Here is a 19,290-nt window from a genome sequence, read left to right as displayed (position 1 = left end):
TCCATCCACCTCTGTGAACGGGATTATTTTATTTGTATCTGCCTGCACTGTTTTCAAATCCTTCTGGACACACCATATAATTCCTACAGTCGAAAGATTGAGAAAACCACTTGTTCCTAATTGTCTATAGAAACATAGAAACATAGAAAATAGGTGCAGGAGTAGGCCATGCGGCCCTTCTAGCCTGCACCGCCATACAAGGAGTTCATGGCTGAACATGCAACTTCAGTACCCCATTCCTGCTTTCTCGCCATACCCCTTGATCCCCCTAGTAGTAAGGACTACATCTAACTCCTTTTTGAATATATTTAGTGAATTGGCCTCAACAACTTTCTGTGGTAGAGAATTCCACAGGTTCACCACTCTCTGGGTGAAGAAGTTTCTCCTCATCTCGGTCCTAAATGGCTTACCCCTTATCCTTAGACTGTGACCCCTGGTTCTGGACTTCCCCAACATTGGCAACATTCTTCCTGCATCTAACCTGTCGAAACCCGTCAGAATTTTAAACGTTTCTATGAGATCCCCTCTTATTCTTCTGAACTCCAGTGAATACAAGCCCAGTTGATCCAGTCTTTCTTCATATGTCAGTCCCACCATCCTGGGAATCAGTCTGGTGAACCTTCGCTGCACTCCCTCAATAGCAAGAATGTCCTTCCTCAAGTTAGGAGACCAAAACTGCACATGATACTCCAGGTGTGGCCTCACCAAGGCCCTGTACAACTGCAGCAACACCTCCCTGCCCCTGTACTCAAATCCCCTCGCTATGAAGGCCAACATGCCAATTGCTTTCTTAACCGCCTGCTGTACCTGCATGCCAATCTTCAATGACTGATGCACCATGACACCCAGGTCTCATTGCACCTCCCCTTTTCCTAATCTGTCACCATTCAGATAATAGTCTGTCTCTCTGTTTTTACCACCAAAGTGGATAACCTCACATTTATCCACATTATACTTCATCTGCCATGCATTTGCCCACTCACCTAACCTATCCAAGTCACTCCGCAGCCTCATAGCATCCTCCTCGCAGCTCACACTGCCACCCAACTTAGTGTCATCCGCAAATTTGGAGATACTACATTTAATCCCCTCGTCTAAATCATTAATGTACAATGTAAACAGCTGGGGCCCCAGCACAGAACCTTGCAGTACCCCACTAGTCACTGCCTGCCATTCTGAAAAGTACCCATTTACTCCTACTCTTTGCTTCCTGTCTGACAACCAGTTCTCAATCCATGTCAGCACACTACCCCCAATCCCATGTGCTTTAATTTTGCACATTAACCTCTTGTGTGGGACCTTGTCGAAAGCCTTCTGAAAGTCCAAATATACCACATCAACTGGTTCTCCCTTGTCCACTCTACTGGAAACATCCTCAAAAAATTCCAGAAGATTTGTCAAGCATGATTTCCCTTTCACAAATCCATGCTGACTTGGACCTATCATGTCACCTCTTTCCAAATGCGCTGCTATGACATCCTTAATAATCGATTCCATCACTTTACCCACTACTGAGGTCAGGCTGACCGGTCTATAATTCCCTGTTTTCTCTCTCCCTCCTTTTTTAAAAAGTGGGGTTACATTGGCTACCCTCCACTCCATAGGAACTGATCCAGAGTCTATGGAATGTTGGAAAATGACTGTCAATGCATCCGCTATTTCCAAGGCCATCTCCTTAAGTACTTTGGGATGCAATCCATCAGGCTCTGGGGATTTATCGGCCTTTAATCCCATCAATTTCCCCAACACAATTTCCTGACTAATAAGGATTTCCCTCAGTTCCTCCTTACTAGACCCTCTGACCCCTTTTATATCCGGAAGGTTGTTTGTGTCCTCCTTAGTGAATACCGAACCAAAGTACTTGTTCAATTGGTCTGCCATTTCTTTGTTCCCCGTTATGACTTCCCCTGATTCTGACTGCAGGGGACCTACATTTGTCTTTACTAACCTTTTTCTCTTTACATATCTAGAGAAACTTTTGCAGTCCGTCTTAATGTTCCCTGCAAGCTTCCTCTCGTACTCTATTTTCCTTGCCCTAATCAAACCCTTTGTCCTCCTCTGCTGAGTTCTAAATTTCTTCCAGTCCCCAGGTTCACTGCTATTTCTGGCCAATTTGTATGCCATTTCCTTGGCTTTAATACTATCCCTGATTTCCCTTGATAGCCACGGTTGAGCCACCTTCCCTTTTTATTTTTACGCAAGACAGGGATGTAAAATTGTTGTAGTTCATTCTTGCCATTCTTCAGATGGCCACTGGGATGTATGCGAAACATCCAAGTGATAACTCATCCTCCAATCTTCCCTTGCTCTCTGCACACACAGTTCTGGCCTCTGCTCAGTGCCATCCCAAAATGAGGATGCTGGGACTGGGAGAATCAAACTGAGAGAATCAGACTGAGAGCATCAAACCTGCATTTAACTGTGTGGCTCCTCAAAATGTTGCCGCAATGTGTCACTATGTTCATGTAAATCTAGGGGCTGAGGGGAGGGAATTCCCACGTCGGAAACTTTCTCAGACCCGGCCTCTATACCATGAATACTCTGGAAGGCAGGATGAACCTGGCATACCAGTTGGCTCAGTGGTGGAAGTTGGGTACACCAGTGAATCCAGACCTAGAAAAGCCTACAGAAGGGGCTGATACACCTGTGTGTCAAATTATGCAAAGAAGACACCAGTGGCCCCCATCAAGCAGCCATCAGTGCACCCAGTTCCTGATGCCCCTCCTCCAAAGAAATGCCACAGTGCCACGGGCATCCGCCAGTAGTATTCCAAACAAATGACCCCCACCCTGACCCTGGATATCTCACGGAGTCAGGAGCAGACATGGAGTGTGCTCCCTCTGCTGCTCTTCCACTGGTGAAAAGGGACAAGGATTTTCAGCCCCATGATATTTTAAGGTAATTGCACCAAATATTACCAATTGTAATTGCTATCATCCATCCCTTGATTCTGAAAGTATTCATCTATTTATCTTATTCACTATCCGCTATCAGGTAATGATGTTATTATCTATGGTCATTTATAGTACAGGTTGGATCTCCCTTATCCGGGACTCCCTTATCCAGCACCACCCCTTGTCCGGCATGATTCTGGTGGCTGGGGGCGCATGCGCAGAACGTGGCCAACCTCCACTCCGACTTTGGGGTCGTGCCGACACTCAGCCCACTGGGGGCCCACCGACACTCGGCCCACTGGGGGCCCACCGACACTCGGCCCACTGGGGGCCCACCGACACTCGGCCCACTGGGGGCCCACCGACACTCGGCCCACTGGGGGCCCACCGACACTCGACCCACTGGGGGCCCGCCGACACTCGACCCACTGGGGGCCCGCCGACACTCGACCCACTGGGGGCCCGCCGACACTCGGCCCACTGGGGGCCCGCCGACACTCGGTCCACTGGGGGCCCGCCGACACTCGGTCCACTGGGGGCCCGCCGACACTCGGTCCACTGGGGGCCCGCCGACACTCGGTCCACTGGGGGCCCGCCGACACTCGGCCCACTGGGGGCCCGCCGACACTCGGTCCACTGGGGGCCCGCCGACACTCGGCCCACTGGGGGCCCGCCAACACTCGGCCCACTGGGGCCCGCAAACACTCGGCCCACTGGGGGCCCACCGACACTCGGCCCACTGGGGGCCCACCGACACTCGGCCCACTGGGGGCCCGCCAACACTCGACCCACTGGGGGCCCGCCAACACTCGGTCCACTGGGGGCCCGCCAACACTCGACCCACTGGGGGCCCGCAAACACTCGGCCCACTGGGGGCCCACCGACACTCGGCCCACTGGGGGCCCACCGACACTCGGCCCACTGGGGGCCCGCCAACACTCGGTCCACTGGGGGCCCGCCGACACTCGGCCCACTGGGGCCCACCGACACTCGGCCCACTGGGGCCCACCGACACTCGGCCCACTGGGGCCCACCGACACTTGGCCCACTGGGGCCCACCGACACTCGGTCCACTGGGGGCCCGCCGACACTCGGTCCACTGGGGACCCACCAACACTCGGTCCACTGGGGGCCCGCCGACACTCGGCCCACTGGGGGCCCACCGACACTCGGTCCACTGGGGGCCCGCCGACACTCGGCCCACTGGGGCCCACCAACACTCGACCCACTGGGGGCCCACCGACACTCGGCCCACTGGGGCCCACCGACACTCGGCCCACTGGGGCCCACCGACACTCGGCCCACTGGGGCCCACCGACACTCGGCCCACTGGGGGCCCGCCGACACTCAGCCCACTGGGGGCCCACCGACACTCGACCCACTGGGGGCCCGCCGACACTCGGCCCACTGGGGGCCCGCCAATACTCGGCCCACTGGGGGCCCGCCGACACTCGGCCCACTGGGGGCCCGCCAACACTCGGTCCACTGGGGGCCCGCCGACACTCGGTCCACTGGGGGCCCGCCGACACTCGGTCCACTGGGGGCCCGCCGACACTCGGCCCACTGGGGCCCACCGACACTTGGCCCACTGGGGACCCACCGACACTCGGTCCACTGGGGGCCCACCGACACTTGGCCCACTGGGGACCCACCGACACTCGGCCCACTAGGGGCCCGCCAACACTCGGCCCATTGGGGCCCACCGACACTCGGCCCACTGGGGGCCCACCGACACTCGGCCCACTGGGGGCCCGCCGACACTTGGCCCACTGGGGGCCCGCCAACACTCGGCCCACTGGGGCCCCGCCAACACTCGGCCCACTGGGGGCCTGCCAACACTCGGCCCACTGGGGGCCCGCCGACACTCGGCCCACTGGGGCCCACCGACACTCGGCCCACTGGGGGCCCGCCAACACTCGACCCACTGGGGCCCACCGACACTCGGCCCACTGGGGACCCACCAACACTCGACCCACTGGGGCCCACCGACACTCGGCCCACTGGGGACCCACCGACACTCGGCCCACTGGGGGCCCGCCAACACTCGGCCCGCTGGGGGCCTGCCAACACTTGGCCCGCTGAGGCTGCGCTGACACTCGGCCCACTAGGGGCCCGCCGACACTCGCTGGAGGCCCGCCGACACTCGGCCCACTGGGGGCCCGCTGACACTCGGCCCACTGGGAACCCACCAACACTCGGCCCACTGGAGGCCCGCTGACACTCAGCCCGCTGTGGCCATGCCGACACTCGCTGGGGCCTACTGGGGGCCCACCAACACTTTACGACCCACCCAGGGCACTGACCTTCCCCGCCTCCCCGACCACAAGCCACCTCCCCACCCCACCCGCCCCCTCCCCCCTCCCCTCGGGCTGACCTCCCTTTATCCGGCAAAATCCCTTACTTGGCACAGGCCAGGTCCTAAGGGTGCTGGATAAGGGAGATTCAACCTATAGCTATTTCAACTGGTAAAAATTTTAATCTCTCTACTAGTGTTAATACTTTGAATTTTATCTACTGTTGGATCTTTTCATAATTTTTTCCGTTCACTGTTCTATGTTACACCCCTACAACATTTATGTGTAACCCTGGTCGGACCTACACGTCAACTGGAATGGCTAAGGAATGTTTCCTCTTATTTTCCTTCTGATCACAGACACATAAAGGCTGCCTTCAGGAATGGTAGGATGTCCATCAGATCATTACCGTATTCCTGCTGTATTGTCATAATGGAATTGTGGATCACTCCCTTCCTCTTCCTCTGTACAGGAAGCAGGTGAAGTTGGCAGAGAAAGCCCGGAATCATCTTCTATAGTCAGTGACATGTTAAGTGGAATATAATCCTTGCCATCCTAAAAAGTGCAGAAGAGAAGCATTTTTATCTGTGCTATATACACTGCTTGCAGAAAAAAAAGACAGAATTCAACATGACAGCTTTTGTCTGCCCACTGATTCAAACCTACATTAAGGTTTGAACAAGCTACATTCCAGGCAAAGTTATCTTCACTTCCCATATGCACTGCTATCCATCTCATTTATTTAACAATAAATCAAAGTCCTGCAACATTTGTGAATTACATGGAATTTAATTTCGGAATAATAATTGCAATTAATGGGAAAGGTATAATTCAGGGATAACATCACAAAAGGGATGGCATAGTATTACTCAGAGCTGTTGAAAAGATTAAGCCAACATGTACACTGTAAGTAAAATATTTATTTTATTAAAGTCACTCTTGGGATGTTGTTGGATATTTAGTATTCCTTAAAAGGGTCCCAGTGAATGCTGTAAAATGGACGTGGCTGCAGTGTTCTCCCTCTATCTCTGAGAAATAACCCTTTAATGTCTAGAAACGTTTTTAACCACATGCTGCTAAATATCATCATCATCATAGGCAGTGCCTCGATATCAAGGAAGACTTGCTTCCACTTGCTTCCACTTTGAAAGTGACTGAACAGTCCAATACAGGAATTACAGTCTCTGTCACAGGTGGGACAGACAGTGGTTGGAGTAAAGGATGAGTGGGGAGTCTGGTTTGCCGCACGCACCTTCCGTTGTCTGTGTTTGTTTTCTACATGCGCTTGGCGACGAGACTCGAGGTGCTCAGCGCCCTCCCGGATGCTCTTCCTCCACTTAGCGTGGTCTTGGGCCAGGGATTCCCAGGTGTCGGTGGGGATGTTGCACTTAATCAAGGAGGCTTTGAGGGTGTCCTTGAAGCGTTTCCTCTGCCCACCTGGGGCTCGCTTGCCGTGTAGGACTTCCGAGTAGAGCGCTTGCTTTGGAAGTCTCGTGTCAGGCATGCGGCCAATGTGGCCCTCCCAACGGAGCTGGTCGAGTGTGGTCAGTGCTTTGATGCTGGGGATGTTGGCCTAATTGAGAACATTGACTCCCAGTGGATTTGCAGGATCTTGCAGAAGCAGCGCTCGTTGTATTTCTCCAGCGCTTTGAGGTGTCTATTGTATATGGTCCACATCTCTGAGCCATATAGGAGGGCAGGTATTACTACTGCCCTGTAGACCATAAGTTTGGTGCCAGATTTGAGGTCTTGGTCTTCAAACACTCTCTTCTTCAGATGACCGAAGGCTGTGCTGGCACACTGGAGGCGGTGTTGGACCTCTTCGTCGATGTCTGCCCTTGCTGATAGCACTCTCCTGAGTTATGGAAAATGGTCCACGTTGTCCAAGGCCACGCCGTGGATTTTGATGACCGGGGGGCAGTGCTGTGTGGCGGGGTCAGGTTGGTGGAGGACCTTTGTGTTACGGATGTTTAGTGTAAGGCCCATGCTTTCATACGCCTCAGGGAAGATGTTAGTGATGGCTTGGAGTTCAGCCTCTGAATGTGCGCAGACACAAGTGTCGTCCGCGTACTGTAGTTCGAACACAGATAATGGGATGACCTTGGATCTAGCCTGGAGTCGATACAGGTCGAACAGGTTCCCATTGGTTCTATAGTTTAGTTCCACTCCAGCAAGGAGCTTGTTGAGAGTGAGATGATGCATTGCAGCAAGAAAGATTGAGAAGAGCGTTGGTGCGATGACACAGCCCTGCTTGACCCCGGTCCGGACATGGATTGGGTCTGTGGTGGTTCCGTTGGTCAGGATCAGGATTGCTAACTATAAAGGCAGAGGGGTGAAGGTACTGGAAACACCATCTACTCTTGACTGGACTCCAGCCCAAATCCTGGAGACAGGATTATTTGAATAATAGGGATATAAATAGCAACCATGGTTTTGCACTCGTGACGCTCCGCTGAAGGCACATGGCTTTGCATAATTTACAATGTAGATATCATATGACGACATGACATATGACCATAATCTCAATACATTTTCAGCAGGCAATTAATTTAAATAAGTTTTTTAGAAGTAGGTTTGGTCTGCTCAGTTACTAACATATGTGGAAATCTATCACAATGTGTAAGAGTCTCCGAACCAAGCTACTGAGAAATTCACAAAAGTATAGCTGCTGTTTTGTTTCTTGTTCAAATTTACAGCATATTCAGTTTCTTTTTTTATACATAGTTGCTGGTTGTCTAATGGCAAGTGCATGCTTTCGCCCTGCAGTGTCAGATCTTTCCATCGCCTGACATAACTTCACAAACCCCAGAAAAAAGATGTATGTGGCATTATGCTGTTATTCCGTGGTTTCCTTAAACCTTCTGGCCAAGCTACAACAGATGAGTGGGAAAACCCTCGTGGAAATTCACTCTCTAAGTGTTCAGCTCACAAAAATAGACCACCACTAATCTTCCCACTACTTGTGCAGACTCTCCTCACTTATTGTGTGTTTTTAGCTCCAATCCCTCAACATATGCCCTAAAAGTGTGAAATGAGTGACCATCTTTAAAAAAAGGGACAAGTCCGACTGCGGCAACTACAGAGGAATCACCCTCTTGTTGGCCACTGGGAAAATCATCACAAGAATCCTCCTCAACCATCTTCTCCCTGTGGCTGAAGAGCTTTTCCCAAAGTCGCAGTGCGGATTTCGTCCACTAAGGGGTACAACGGACATGATCTTCACCTTGCGACAACTACAGGAGAAGTGCAGGGAGCAACACCAACCCTTGTACATGGCATTCTTTGACCTCACAAAGGCCTTTGATACTGTCAACCCCGAGGGACTATGGAGCGTCCCCCTCCGTTTCGGCTGCCTCCAAAAGTTTTTCACCATCCTCCGCCTGCTCCACGATGACATGCAAGCTGTGATCCTGACCAATGGATCCACCACAAACCCAATCCACGTCTGGACCATGGTGAAGCAGAGCTGCGTAATCGCGACAATGCTCTTCTCAATCTTCCTCGCTGCAATGCTCCATCTCACACTCAACAAGCTCCCCACTGGAGTGGAACTAAACTATAGAACCAATGGGAACCTGTTTAACCTGTATTGACTCCAGGCTAGATCCAAGGTCGCCCCATCCTCTGTCATCGAACTACAGTACGCGGAAGACGTTTGCATCTGCGCACATTCAGAGGCTAAACTCCAAGCCTTCATCAACACCTTCACCGAGGCATGCGAAAGCATGGGCCTTACATTAAACATCTGTAGGACAAAGGTCCTCTACCAACCTGACCCCGCCACACAGCACTGCCCCCGGTCATCAAAAGCCATGGCGCGGCCTTGGAGAACGTTGATAGTTTTCCATACCTCGGGAGCCTATAATCAGCAGGGGCAGACATTGATAACAAGATCCAACACTGCCTCCAGTGTACCAGCGTAGCCTTCGGTCGCCTGAGGAAGAGAGTATTTGAAGACCAGGACCTCAAATCTGGCACCAAGCTTATAGTCTACAGGGCTGTAGTGATACCTGCCCTCCTATATGGCTCAGAGATGTGGACAATATATAGTAGATACCACAAAGAGCTGGAGAAATACCACCAACGCTGCCTCCGCAAGATCCTGCAAATCCATTGGGAGGATAGACACACCAATGTCAGTGCTCTTGATCAGACCAAGATCCCCAGTATCTATGCACTGACCACACTCGACCAGCTCCGTTGGGTGGGCCACATCGTCCGCATGTGCTCTTTTCAGAACTCCTACACGGCAGGTGAGCCCCAGGTGGGCAGAGGAAACATTTCAAGGACAGACTCAAAGCCTCCTTGATAAAGTGCAACATCCCACCGGCACCTGGGATTCCCTGGCCCAAGACCACCCTAAGTGGAGGAAGAGCATCCGGCAGGGCGCTGAGCATCTCGAGTCTCAAGTGAGGACAAGTGCAGGCAGCGGAAGGAGCGTGCGGCAAACCAGACTCCCCACCCACCCTTTCCTTTAACAACTGTTTGTCCCACCTGTGACAGAGACTGTAATTCCCGTATTGGACTGTACAGTCATCTGAGAAATAATTTTTGGAGTGGAAGCAAGTCTTCCTCGATTTTGAGGGACTGCCTATGATGGTAACTTGTGCAGCTAGGATCACCCTCAGTAGCTTCTAGAGCTATCTAGTGGTGAATGGGAAGAATCCACCCCCAGTGAATGGGGTTCTCTTCCAGGGCCCATCAATGACCCAGGATGGAATACTACAGAACTGTGTGGTTCAGGTATTAGGCTGTTGTTTGTGTAACCTAAGAAAATCAATCGAAACTATGTTGTAACGTATATACATTTTAACAAAGGGCAAGATTACCTGTTGAGCATTTGACTCCAGTACGTTTCCTAGGTGTTCCACTAGTTCAGAAAAGATAGGCCTCATTTTGTGATCCCCATGCCAACAGTCCAGCATTGTCTGATAGCTGATAGGAGAGAACAATTAGCATGTTCAACATTTATTTCGATACAGAATGAAGTAATTAACTCAAAGGGGCCTGTTCATGTCATATTTGTGGATCCTGCATGTGTATATATTAGTTGTGTGTGTGCGTGTAGACACTGGGTAGGGAACTAATAACTAATAACAACATTGTAAGTTCTTTTAGGTGTCAGCCTTGGTTTTGTCACCTTAGTCAGAAGCTTGTGGGTTCAAATCCCACTCTAGAGCATATAACCTCGATTGACACTTCAGTACAATACTGAGAGAATGCCGTCTGTTTGGAAGAGATGCTAAACTTTGCTCTATGACTCCTTCTTGATATGTGGAAAATTTCAGCATTAAATTATGTTCTATCACTTTTCAAAACAATACACTTGGACAACAATATTAACTGAATATCCTAATTTATCAATGGATTATAGTCAATGAAACAAAGAGGGGCGATGAGGAGAAAATTTTTTTATACAGTGAGTTGCTGTGAGCTGGAATGGATTGCTTGAAAGGATGGTGGAAGCAGATTCAACATTAACTTTCAAAAGGGAATTGGATATGTACTTAAAAAGGGAAAAATTGCAGGAGTTTGGGGAAAGAGAAGGGTAGTGGGTCCTATTGGATGGCAATTTCAAAGAGCCGGCACAGGCATGCTGAGCGAATGGCCAGTTCTATGCTGTAAGATTCTATGAAAATAACACAATCTTGGTAGAATAAACATTCGTGCAGGTATTATTCTTATGTGCAGGATTACAGAATTGTGTGATTGAATGAAATTTGGGCAAATACTTTTAAAGTGCTATTGCTCTATTAGTGAGAATCTACAGAACAAGAAAATGACATGGCAATACTAGGACTTACATTTCTGCTGTTGCATATTCAGGACATCTCATTCGTGTGCCTTCTTTAAGTCTTTGACAAAATTCTTCATCAATCTGAACGCCAGGGTATGGAGAGGCACCTGGGAAGTGATCGGTAGGAATAAGAGGACACATCAGTTTTGTTGGGAAAATCACTTCTCTTTTCATCACATTCACTGCAAATCTTTTTCTAATTATTCAACACCAAGAGGACATAACCGAAAGCACTCACCCAATGAGAATATTTCCCACAGTAGAACCCCAAAAGACCACACGTCACTCTGTGTTGTATAAACTTTATCAAAGATAGTCTCTGGTGCCATCCATTTAAGAGGTAGCCGTGCCTAGAAAAGAATAGATTATTAGTTTACTGTACAAATTCTTACCTAAATATTCAATAGGATGACTTAAAGATGCATTCTTTTACATCCTAAAGGGTAATCATATAGGTTGCATGAAGGTAAGCAGTAAATTCAATAGAGTTGTATTTATTGATTCTGTCTTATTGACCTATATACAGTAGGAGCTCTTCATTAAAGGCTTCACTTCCAAAGGATAATTTTAAGAAATTGCACACCTGGTGCAGAGGCCTGGTTATAGGGAGGGCACAACCCATGTGTGCTTTGCTGTGCAACCAAGATTTCATAAAATGTTACAACTTTTGGGACTGCTTTAAATATTCTCTTGGTTTCAGCAGCACTGGTCACTGCCATAACTGGACTCAGCAGGGTAAATTTTATTTTTCAGCACATGGACAGTAATGGAGTGGATCACTCACCTATCATACAACCAGCTCAATTTTCATTCCATTAATTTTAATGGAATTAAAATCAATCAGGTTCTATAATGCATGGGCGATCCACTTCACTATTATCATTAATTACCATAATTTCAATATATGCATGCCATGATTCACTCAGTTCCAATTACTGAGCTGCAGCTCAGAGACAATGCTGTACTTGTAGAATTTCATTTTCATGTACTTACATCTCCTTTTCTAATGTAATCTGGGTCCTTATAAACATCCCGAGCCAAACCAAAGTCGCAAATCTTCACCACATTGTTCTCTGACAAGAGTATATTGCGTGCAGCCAGATCCCTATGGATGCACTGAAAATGGAAAATAGAAATCTATTATTCTTGCCCTTTTTTCTCTTTCTCTCTCTCACTTTCTCATGAGGCAGTGCAGATCACCACCATCTGTGCAGTCATTGGATTGGCAGCAGGCGGCAGCCTTGTTGGGTCTGGTAGAGAAAATACAGGAATGTCATTGAGGTGCCTGAGTGAATCCTTTTGTCTGCAGGAACAGGAGTTACAGCTGCTTTTAAAAGAAGCCAATGCACATGGCACATGGTTGAGAACAGAATGGGGTAGATCTTGACTTGTATAAAATGAGTGATAGCGAGTCATCAGCCTGCTTTACTTCACTCTCGATTTTTATTTCCATCTACCCCAATGTATTTAAAAGAAGGCCGTGAACGTGGTTATAACAGAATGTATTTACAAAAGGGTAATGCACAATTGGTGAAGGTTCATTATTCTGCAATTTGTATGGGGATGATGTGTATGGGAGATTATTGAAAGGGGAGGATGTTATGGTTTCTTACCTTTCGTGATGCCAAGAACTCCATGCCCCTGGCTACCTGGAAGCTGTAAGAGATAAGGTCCTCCATTGTCAAACAGCTCTTGTAAAGGTCATCTGCAGTTGTAAGAAAGAAAAGTGTGAGCTGATGGAGCTGGGCCAAAGGAGCAGTCTCCATTTTAAAGGACATTTATGTGCATCTTTTATACCAATTTCCAATTATTATTTTTCAATATTAGCCCTCATTTGAAAATTGATTCATCCAAAACTACGGCAAGAAGCTTTTAAATATGGAATGAACATTTTTTCATATGTGGTATTTTTTGTTCATCACAATTTCAGAAATTAAACAAGGATGCCCCACCAAAGATAGATTTGTGGAAATTGGAAAGAGATGTATCATCACTTTACCTTCCTCCTCTTCTACATCATTCAGTGATTTGTCTTCTGCAAATCCAGAACTGGTGGAGCTCTCACTACTTGCGATGCTGTCCAAGCGCCGTTTAAACTCACTCTCCATCTCAGCAGGATCTTTGTCTTTTATCTGTCTTAACTTCAGTGCTTTACTCTGCAGCAAGGGGAGAAACAGGAATTCAAATTATAATTAAATAGAACATTTTTACATGTATACAAAAATTATTTTAAACTGAAAAATTATTATACAATACATACAAAAGTATGATAACCTAGCAAATTAGTTGTTGTTTGGGGTGGGTGATAGGAAGAGCACTGATGGACCTGATGGTCTTTTCTCAGCTTTCTGTTCATATGGTGGAGGGATGAACCTTGAACAGATCATGGACAGATTCTGCTGCCTGTGATCCATTCTCAGTCCCAGACTGTCACACGCAGGATCATAACTGATTATAATTACTGAGCATTTGTAGAAATTGCTGTTAATTTCTATGTGGTTCTTAAGATTTTCCACCATTGATTTGAGCCTGTAGTCTGGCTGTTTTAATCCTATCATGTGAAATGACTCAGTCATATAGGAATTCTGTTGGCAGTTTATTAATTTCACTGAGACAATAGGATCATAAGAGGGCAACAAACACAGGGTAGCGTGGAAATATCTTTCTTCTGTGCTCTGCTCCCATTGTTTTCAATGGGGGAATGTCAACTGAATTGCATTAACTGTAACCTCTAGCTTGCTAGGTTGACAAAAAGGAAATCTCTGTCTCCACTTTTTTAATAAATTGTTCTTTTTAAATTATTGAATGATACAACAAAGGTATTTGCCTAACAACAACAACTTGCATTTATATTGCGCCTTTAATGTAATAAAACTTGGTCAAAGAGGTCGTCTTAAAGCAAGAGAGAGGTGGACAGGTTCAGGGAGCAAATTCCATGAAGTTAAGGCCTAGGCATCTGAAGCACGGTTGTCAATGGTGCAGCAAAGAAAATCGGGAATGTGCAAAAGGCCAGAATTAGAGGAGTGCAGAAACCTAGGAGGGTTTTGGGCTGTAGGAGGTTAGAGAGATAGGAGGGGTGACATCATTTGAACATCAGGATGAGAATTTTAATTTCAAGGTCCAGCTCAAAAGCAACACCAAAGGTTAAAAATATTAAAAAAATAGATTAAGGCCATCTAACATTCAGATCATTCTGTAATTACTCCAAGAGATGTTACATCACCTACCCCATAGTTTGATACTTTTGAAAAATCTGACCAACTTACACCATATTTTTCAATTCCAGATCATTTATGTAGATTGGAAGCAATCGGGACCCAACACCGTTCTCTTCTGAACTCCACTGAGAATGTTTCTTCAAACCCAACATCACTCCCCTAACTAGTAGCCACTGCTACTTTGTCCTTCAGACAGTTTTTTATCCACCTTTAAGGTTTACCGTGGATAGCCACTGACTCAGATTTTAGTAGCAGCCTTGCGTGGAACTTTATCAAAGGCACAGGCACAGTGGGCCCAATGGCCTCCTTCTGTGCTGTGACATTCTATAATTCTATGAAGTTTAGGGATACAATATCATAAGACTTTCCAGATTTCACTTGAGATGCAACTTCCTCAGAACGTTCTAGGGAGGTTGGTGAAACAGGATCTACTACTTTTGCGACTGTACTGGCTGCCACTCAGTAACTTATTTTCAAGATTGTTCCTGTTGACCAGTTACATTATTTTGTCAGTTACTGATGGAAGACTTTAAGGTCTATGGTTGCCAAGGTTTGTTACCTTGCTTAAAAAAGATACTATGTTGGCTTGTTTCCAACCCTGTGGAACTTCTCCTGTATTCATTGAGTCCCTCATGACAACTAATAGCACTTTATTGATTTTGCTCTTAGTCCCACTTTGCATCATTGTGTATATAGTGTCACTCCTGGGGACTTATTAGTTTTGAGCCTTTGAAGCTTATCTGTCACATCCATACAAATTAATTAATTGACGGGAACATCGAGTGGCTTCCATTACAGATGTGCGAACCTCCACACCTGATTTTCCTTTCTGCACTGCAGCATGAAGACAAAAAATCTATCCAATTCAATTTAGTTAGAGAACCTTCTATAATGGGTGACATGTCCTCTCTAGTGATTACCTCCAGGCAATCAATGATAAACTATTTTAGTTCCCCTTCAGTTGCATCCTTAAGCAATCCTTCTTTACTAATCCACCTATTTCAATTTTCTCCAGTATTTGCGCTGTTTTTTTTGGAGCAGGCTGTTTTTTCTGGCCTCACTTAAAAATCCCGAGTTTCCCCAATCAATTTGTTAGTTACAAATTTTTTAAGTCAGTTTTTGTTTCAGCCAAAGGGGGCGCAACCAGACACCTATGCCACTTCTGGCCATTAAGGGAAGTTTGGCCAGCTGAGAGTTATTCCAGTTCTGATTAGACCAGTTTATGAAGCCTGTCCTGAAAAACCTTCGCCAGAGTTAAGGAAATCGGCGCAGGTAAGGAAAACGGTGCAGCAGATGCACGGACACACTGAAAGAATTGAAAAACACATAGCAGCAATTTACCTCCAACCCCGCTCGAAGGCTGTCCGGTCCCATTCTCGGTCCCCGGTTCACACACACAGTCCGGTCCCATTCTCGGTCGCCGGTTCACACACACAGTCCGGTCCCATTCTCGGTCCCTGGTTCACACACACACCGGTCCCATTCTCGGTTCAGAGAGAGAGAAAGAGAGAGAGAGAGGGAGAGAGAGAGAGATTTTGTCCCTGGTTACCATGGCAGCCCAATCTTTTTGGCACAGGTCAAGGCTCCACCCCCAAAACTAGCTTGGATGATGTGGAATCTGTAAGGGTAGAGTTGCGGAATACCAAAGGGCAGAAAACAATAGTGGGAGTTGTGTACAGATCAAAAACAGTAGTAGTGAGGTTGGGGGCATCATCAAACAAGAAATTAGGAATGCGTGCAATAAAGGTACAGCAGTTATCATGGGCAACTTTAATCTACATATAGTTTGGGCTAACCAAACTGGTAGCAGTACGGTGGAGGAGGATTTCTTGGAGTGTATTAAGGATGGTTTTCTAGACCAACATGTCGAGGAACCAACTAGAGGGCTGGCTATCCTAGACTGGGTGATGTGTAATGAGAAAGAACTAATTAGCAATCTTGTTTTGCGAGGCCCCTTGGGGAAGAGTGACCATAATATGGTAGAATTCTTTATTAAGATGGAGAGTGACACAGTTAATTCAGAGACTAGGGTCCTGAACTTAAGGAAAGGTAACTTCGATGGTATGAGACGTGAATTGGCTGGAATAGACTGGTGAATGATACTTAAAGGGTTGATGGTGGATAGGCAATGGCAAACATTTAAAGATCACATGGATGAACTGCAACAATTGTACATCCTTGTCTGGAGTAAAAATAATACGGGGAAGGTGGCTCAACCGTGGCTAACAAGGGAAATTAGGGATAGTGTTAAATCCAAGGAAGAGGCATATAAATTGGCCAGAAAAAGCACAAACCTGAGGACTGGGAGAAATTCAGAATTCAGCAGAGGAGGACAAAGGGTTTAATTAGGAGGGGGAAAAAAGAGTATGAGAGGAAGCTTGCAGCGAACATAAAAACTGACTGCAAAAGCTTCGATAGAGATGTGAAGAGAAAAAGATTAGTGAAGACAAACGTAGGTCCCTTGCAGTCAGAATCAAGTGAATTTATAATCGGGAACAAAGAAATGGCAGACCAATTGAACAAATACTTTGGTTCTGTCTTCACGAAGGAAGACACAAATAACGTTCCAGAAATACTAGGGGACTGAGGGTCTAGCGAGAAGGAGGAACTGAAGGAAGTCCTTATTAGGCAGGAAATTGTGTGAGGGAAATTGATGGGATTGAAGGCCGATAAATCCACAGGGCCTGATAGTCTGCATTCCAGAGTACTTAAGGAACTGGCCCTCGAAATAGTGGATGCATTGGTGATCATTTTCCAACACTCTATCGACTCTGGATCAGTTCCTATGGACTGGAGGGTAGCTAATGTAACACCACTTTAAAAAAAACCGGGGGGAGAGAAAACGGGGAATTATAGAATGGTTAGCCTGACATCAGTTGTGGGGAAAATGTTGGAATCAATTATTAAAGATGAAATGGCAGCGCATTTGGAAAGCAGTGACAGGATCAGTCCAAGTCAGCATGGATTTATGAAAGGGAAATCATGCTTGACGAATCTTCTGGAATTTTTTGAGGATGTAACTAGTAGAGTGGACAAGGGAGAACCAGTGGATGTGGTGTATTTGGACTTTCAAAAGGCTTTTGACAAGGTTCCAAAATTAAAGCACATGGTATTGGGGGTAATGTATTGACGTGGATAGAGAGCTGGCTGGAAGACAGGAAGCAGAGAGTCGGGATAAACGGATCCTTTTTAGAATGACAGGCAGTGACCAGCAGGGCTCAGTGCTGGGACCCCAGCTATTTACAGTATATATCAATGATTTAGATGAAGAAATTAAGAGCAATATCTCCAAGTTTGCAGATGACACTAAGCTGCATGGTGGTGTGAGCTGTGAGGAGGATGCTAAGAGGCTGCAGGGTGACTTGGACAGGTTAGGTGAGTGGACAAATGCATGGCAGATGCAGTATAATGTGGATAAATGTGAGGTATCTACTTTGTGGGCAAAAACATGAAGGCAGAATATTATCTGAATGGCGGCAGATTAGAAAAAGGGGAGATGCAACGAGACCTGGGTGTCATGATACATCAGTCATTGAAGGTGCAGCAGGCGGTGAAGAAGGCAAATGGCACGTTGGCCTTCATAGCTAGGGGATTTGAGCACAGGTGCAGGGAGGTCTTGCTGCAGCTGTACAGGGTCTTGGTGAGGTCTCACCTGGAATAGTGTGTTCAATTTTTGGTCTCCTAATCTGAGGAAGGACGTTCTTGCTATTGAGGGAGTGCAGCGAAGGTTCACCAGACTGATTCCCAGGATGACAGGACTGACATATGAGGAGAGACTGGAGCGACTTGGTCTGTATTCACTGGAGTTTAGAAGGATGAGAGGGGATCTCATAAAAAAATATAAAATTCTGACGGGATTGGACAAATTAGATGCAGGAAGAATGTTCCCGATGTTGGGGGAGTCCAGAACCAGGGGTCACAGTCTAAGGATAAGGGGTAAGCCATTTAGGACCGAGATGAGGAGAAACTTCTTCACTCAGAGAGTTGTTAACCTGTGGAATTCTCTTCCGCAGAGAGTTATTGATGCCAGTTCGTTAGATATTTTCAAGAGAGAGTTGGATATGGCCCTTATGGCTAAAGGGATCAAGGGGTATGGAGAGAAATCAGGAAAGGGGTACTGAGGTGAATGATCAGCCATGATCTTATTCAATGGTGGTGCAGGCTTGAAGGGCCGAATGGCCTACTCCTGCACCTATTTTCTATGTTTCTATGTTTCTATGTAGATCACGCTAAAATGAAGAGATCCAATGGGAAAACATACAACACTTTTTTTTGGTGCACTTGGGCCCCCAAAAAATCGGGCATAACTCTTCAAGTACGCCAAAAAAATGCTTTGGGAAAAATTGAGCACATTGTTATAGCACTGGAAGAGTTTTTTACTGCTGAATTTTGCTTCTCAATTGCTCTTGTTTTTACTTCCTCTTTATCCTTCTGATTGCCCTTTTTAACATGTTTTGGAGGTTCCTGTATTCTTCCCAGTAGTTTTGTAACTTCACTTTCAACAGGCAAGTTCATTCAATCCAGCTGAACTATTAGCTAACATGTTAGGAAATATTTACATTTTACCATAAGCAAATTACAGACTTGCCCCATTACAGCAAATCCTCCTCCCACATAGACCAGCTACCATTTGTGGTAGGTGTGAACCAAAAGTAAATTATAGTTTTGTCATTCAGAAATTAACTTTCTTAATTTTCTACATAGTGTGAAATGAAAACCACCTGGCAAATCCTCCTCCACCCTCTTCCACCTGGCAGAATTTTTATTTATATTGAACAACTTCTCCTTTGACTCCACTCACTTCCTCCAAATGCCTGCCTTTTTGTGGGATATGTGGAACATTCTTTGTTCCAGTCCTACTCAGGTTCCTGCTCCGCCCCAAACTGGAAAATATCATTAACTTTGCTTCTAATTTCCCCCCTTCCCTCGTCTTCACATGGTCCATCTCCGACTCTTCCCTTCCCTTCCTCGACTTCTCTGTTTATATTTTTGGGGATAGGCTATTGACCAATATCCACCATAAGGCCATTGATGTCCACAGCAACCTTAACTACACATCTGCCCACCTTGCTGCCTGTGAGGACTCT

The 19,290-nt window shown here is 46.9% G+C and overlaps 1 protein-coding gene across 1 annotated transcript in view; it reads right to left on the bottom strand.

Moving 5' to 3' along the window:
* Positions 1-19,290, bottom strand: part of kdr (kinase insert domain receptor (a type III receptor tyrosine kinase)) — a 117,453-nt gene that overhangs the window by 13,787 nt on the left and 84,376 nt on the right. Inside the window, exons 21-27 of the mRNA XM_070869976.1 lie at positions 12,985-13,141; positions 12,599-12,690; positions 11,979-12,101; positions 11,224-11,335; positions 10,993-11,092; positions 10,018-10,123; positions 5,598-5,743 (exon numbers count right to left, since the gene is read on the bottom strand). Coding sequence (XP_070726077.1) covers positions 5,598-5,743; positions 10,018-10,123; positions 10,993-11,092; positions 11,224-11,335; positions 11,979-12,101; positions 12,599-12,690; positions 12,985-13,141 — 836 coding nt within the window. The remainder of the gene's footprint in view (positions 1-5,597; positions 5,744-10,017; positions 10,124-10,992; positions 11,093-11,223; positions 11,336-11,978; positions 12,102-12,598; positions 12,691-12,984; positions 13,142-19,290) is intronic.

The sequence above is a fragment of the Pristiophorus japonicus genome, chromosome 2 (assembly GCF_044704955.1).
Source record: "Pristiophorus japonicus isolate sPriJap1 chromosome 2, sPriJap1.hap1, whole genome shotgun sequence".
NCBI classification, from domain to species: domain Eukaryota; kingdom Metazoa; phylum Chordata; class Chondrichthyes; family Pristiophoridae; genus Pristiophorus; species Pristiophorus japonicus.
The sequence above is the reverse complement of the archived record's forward strand: the minus strand, read 5'-3'. Positions and strand labels throughout refer to the sequence as shown.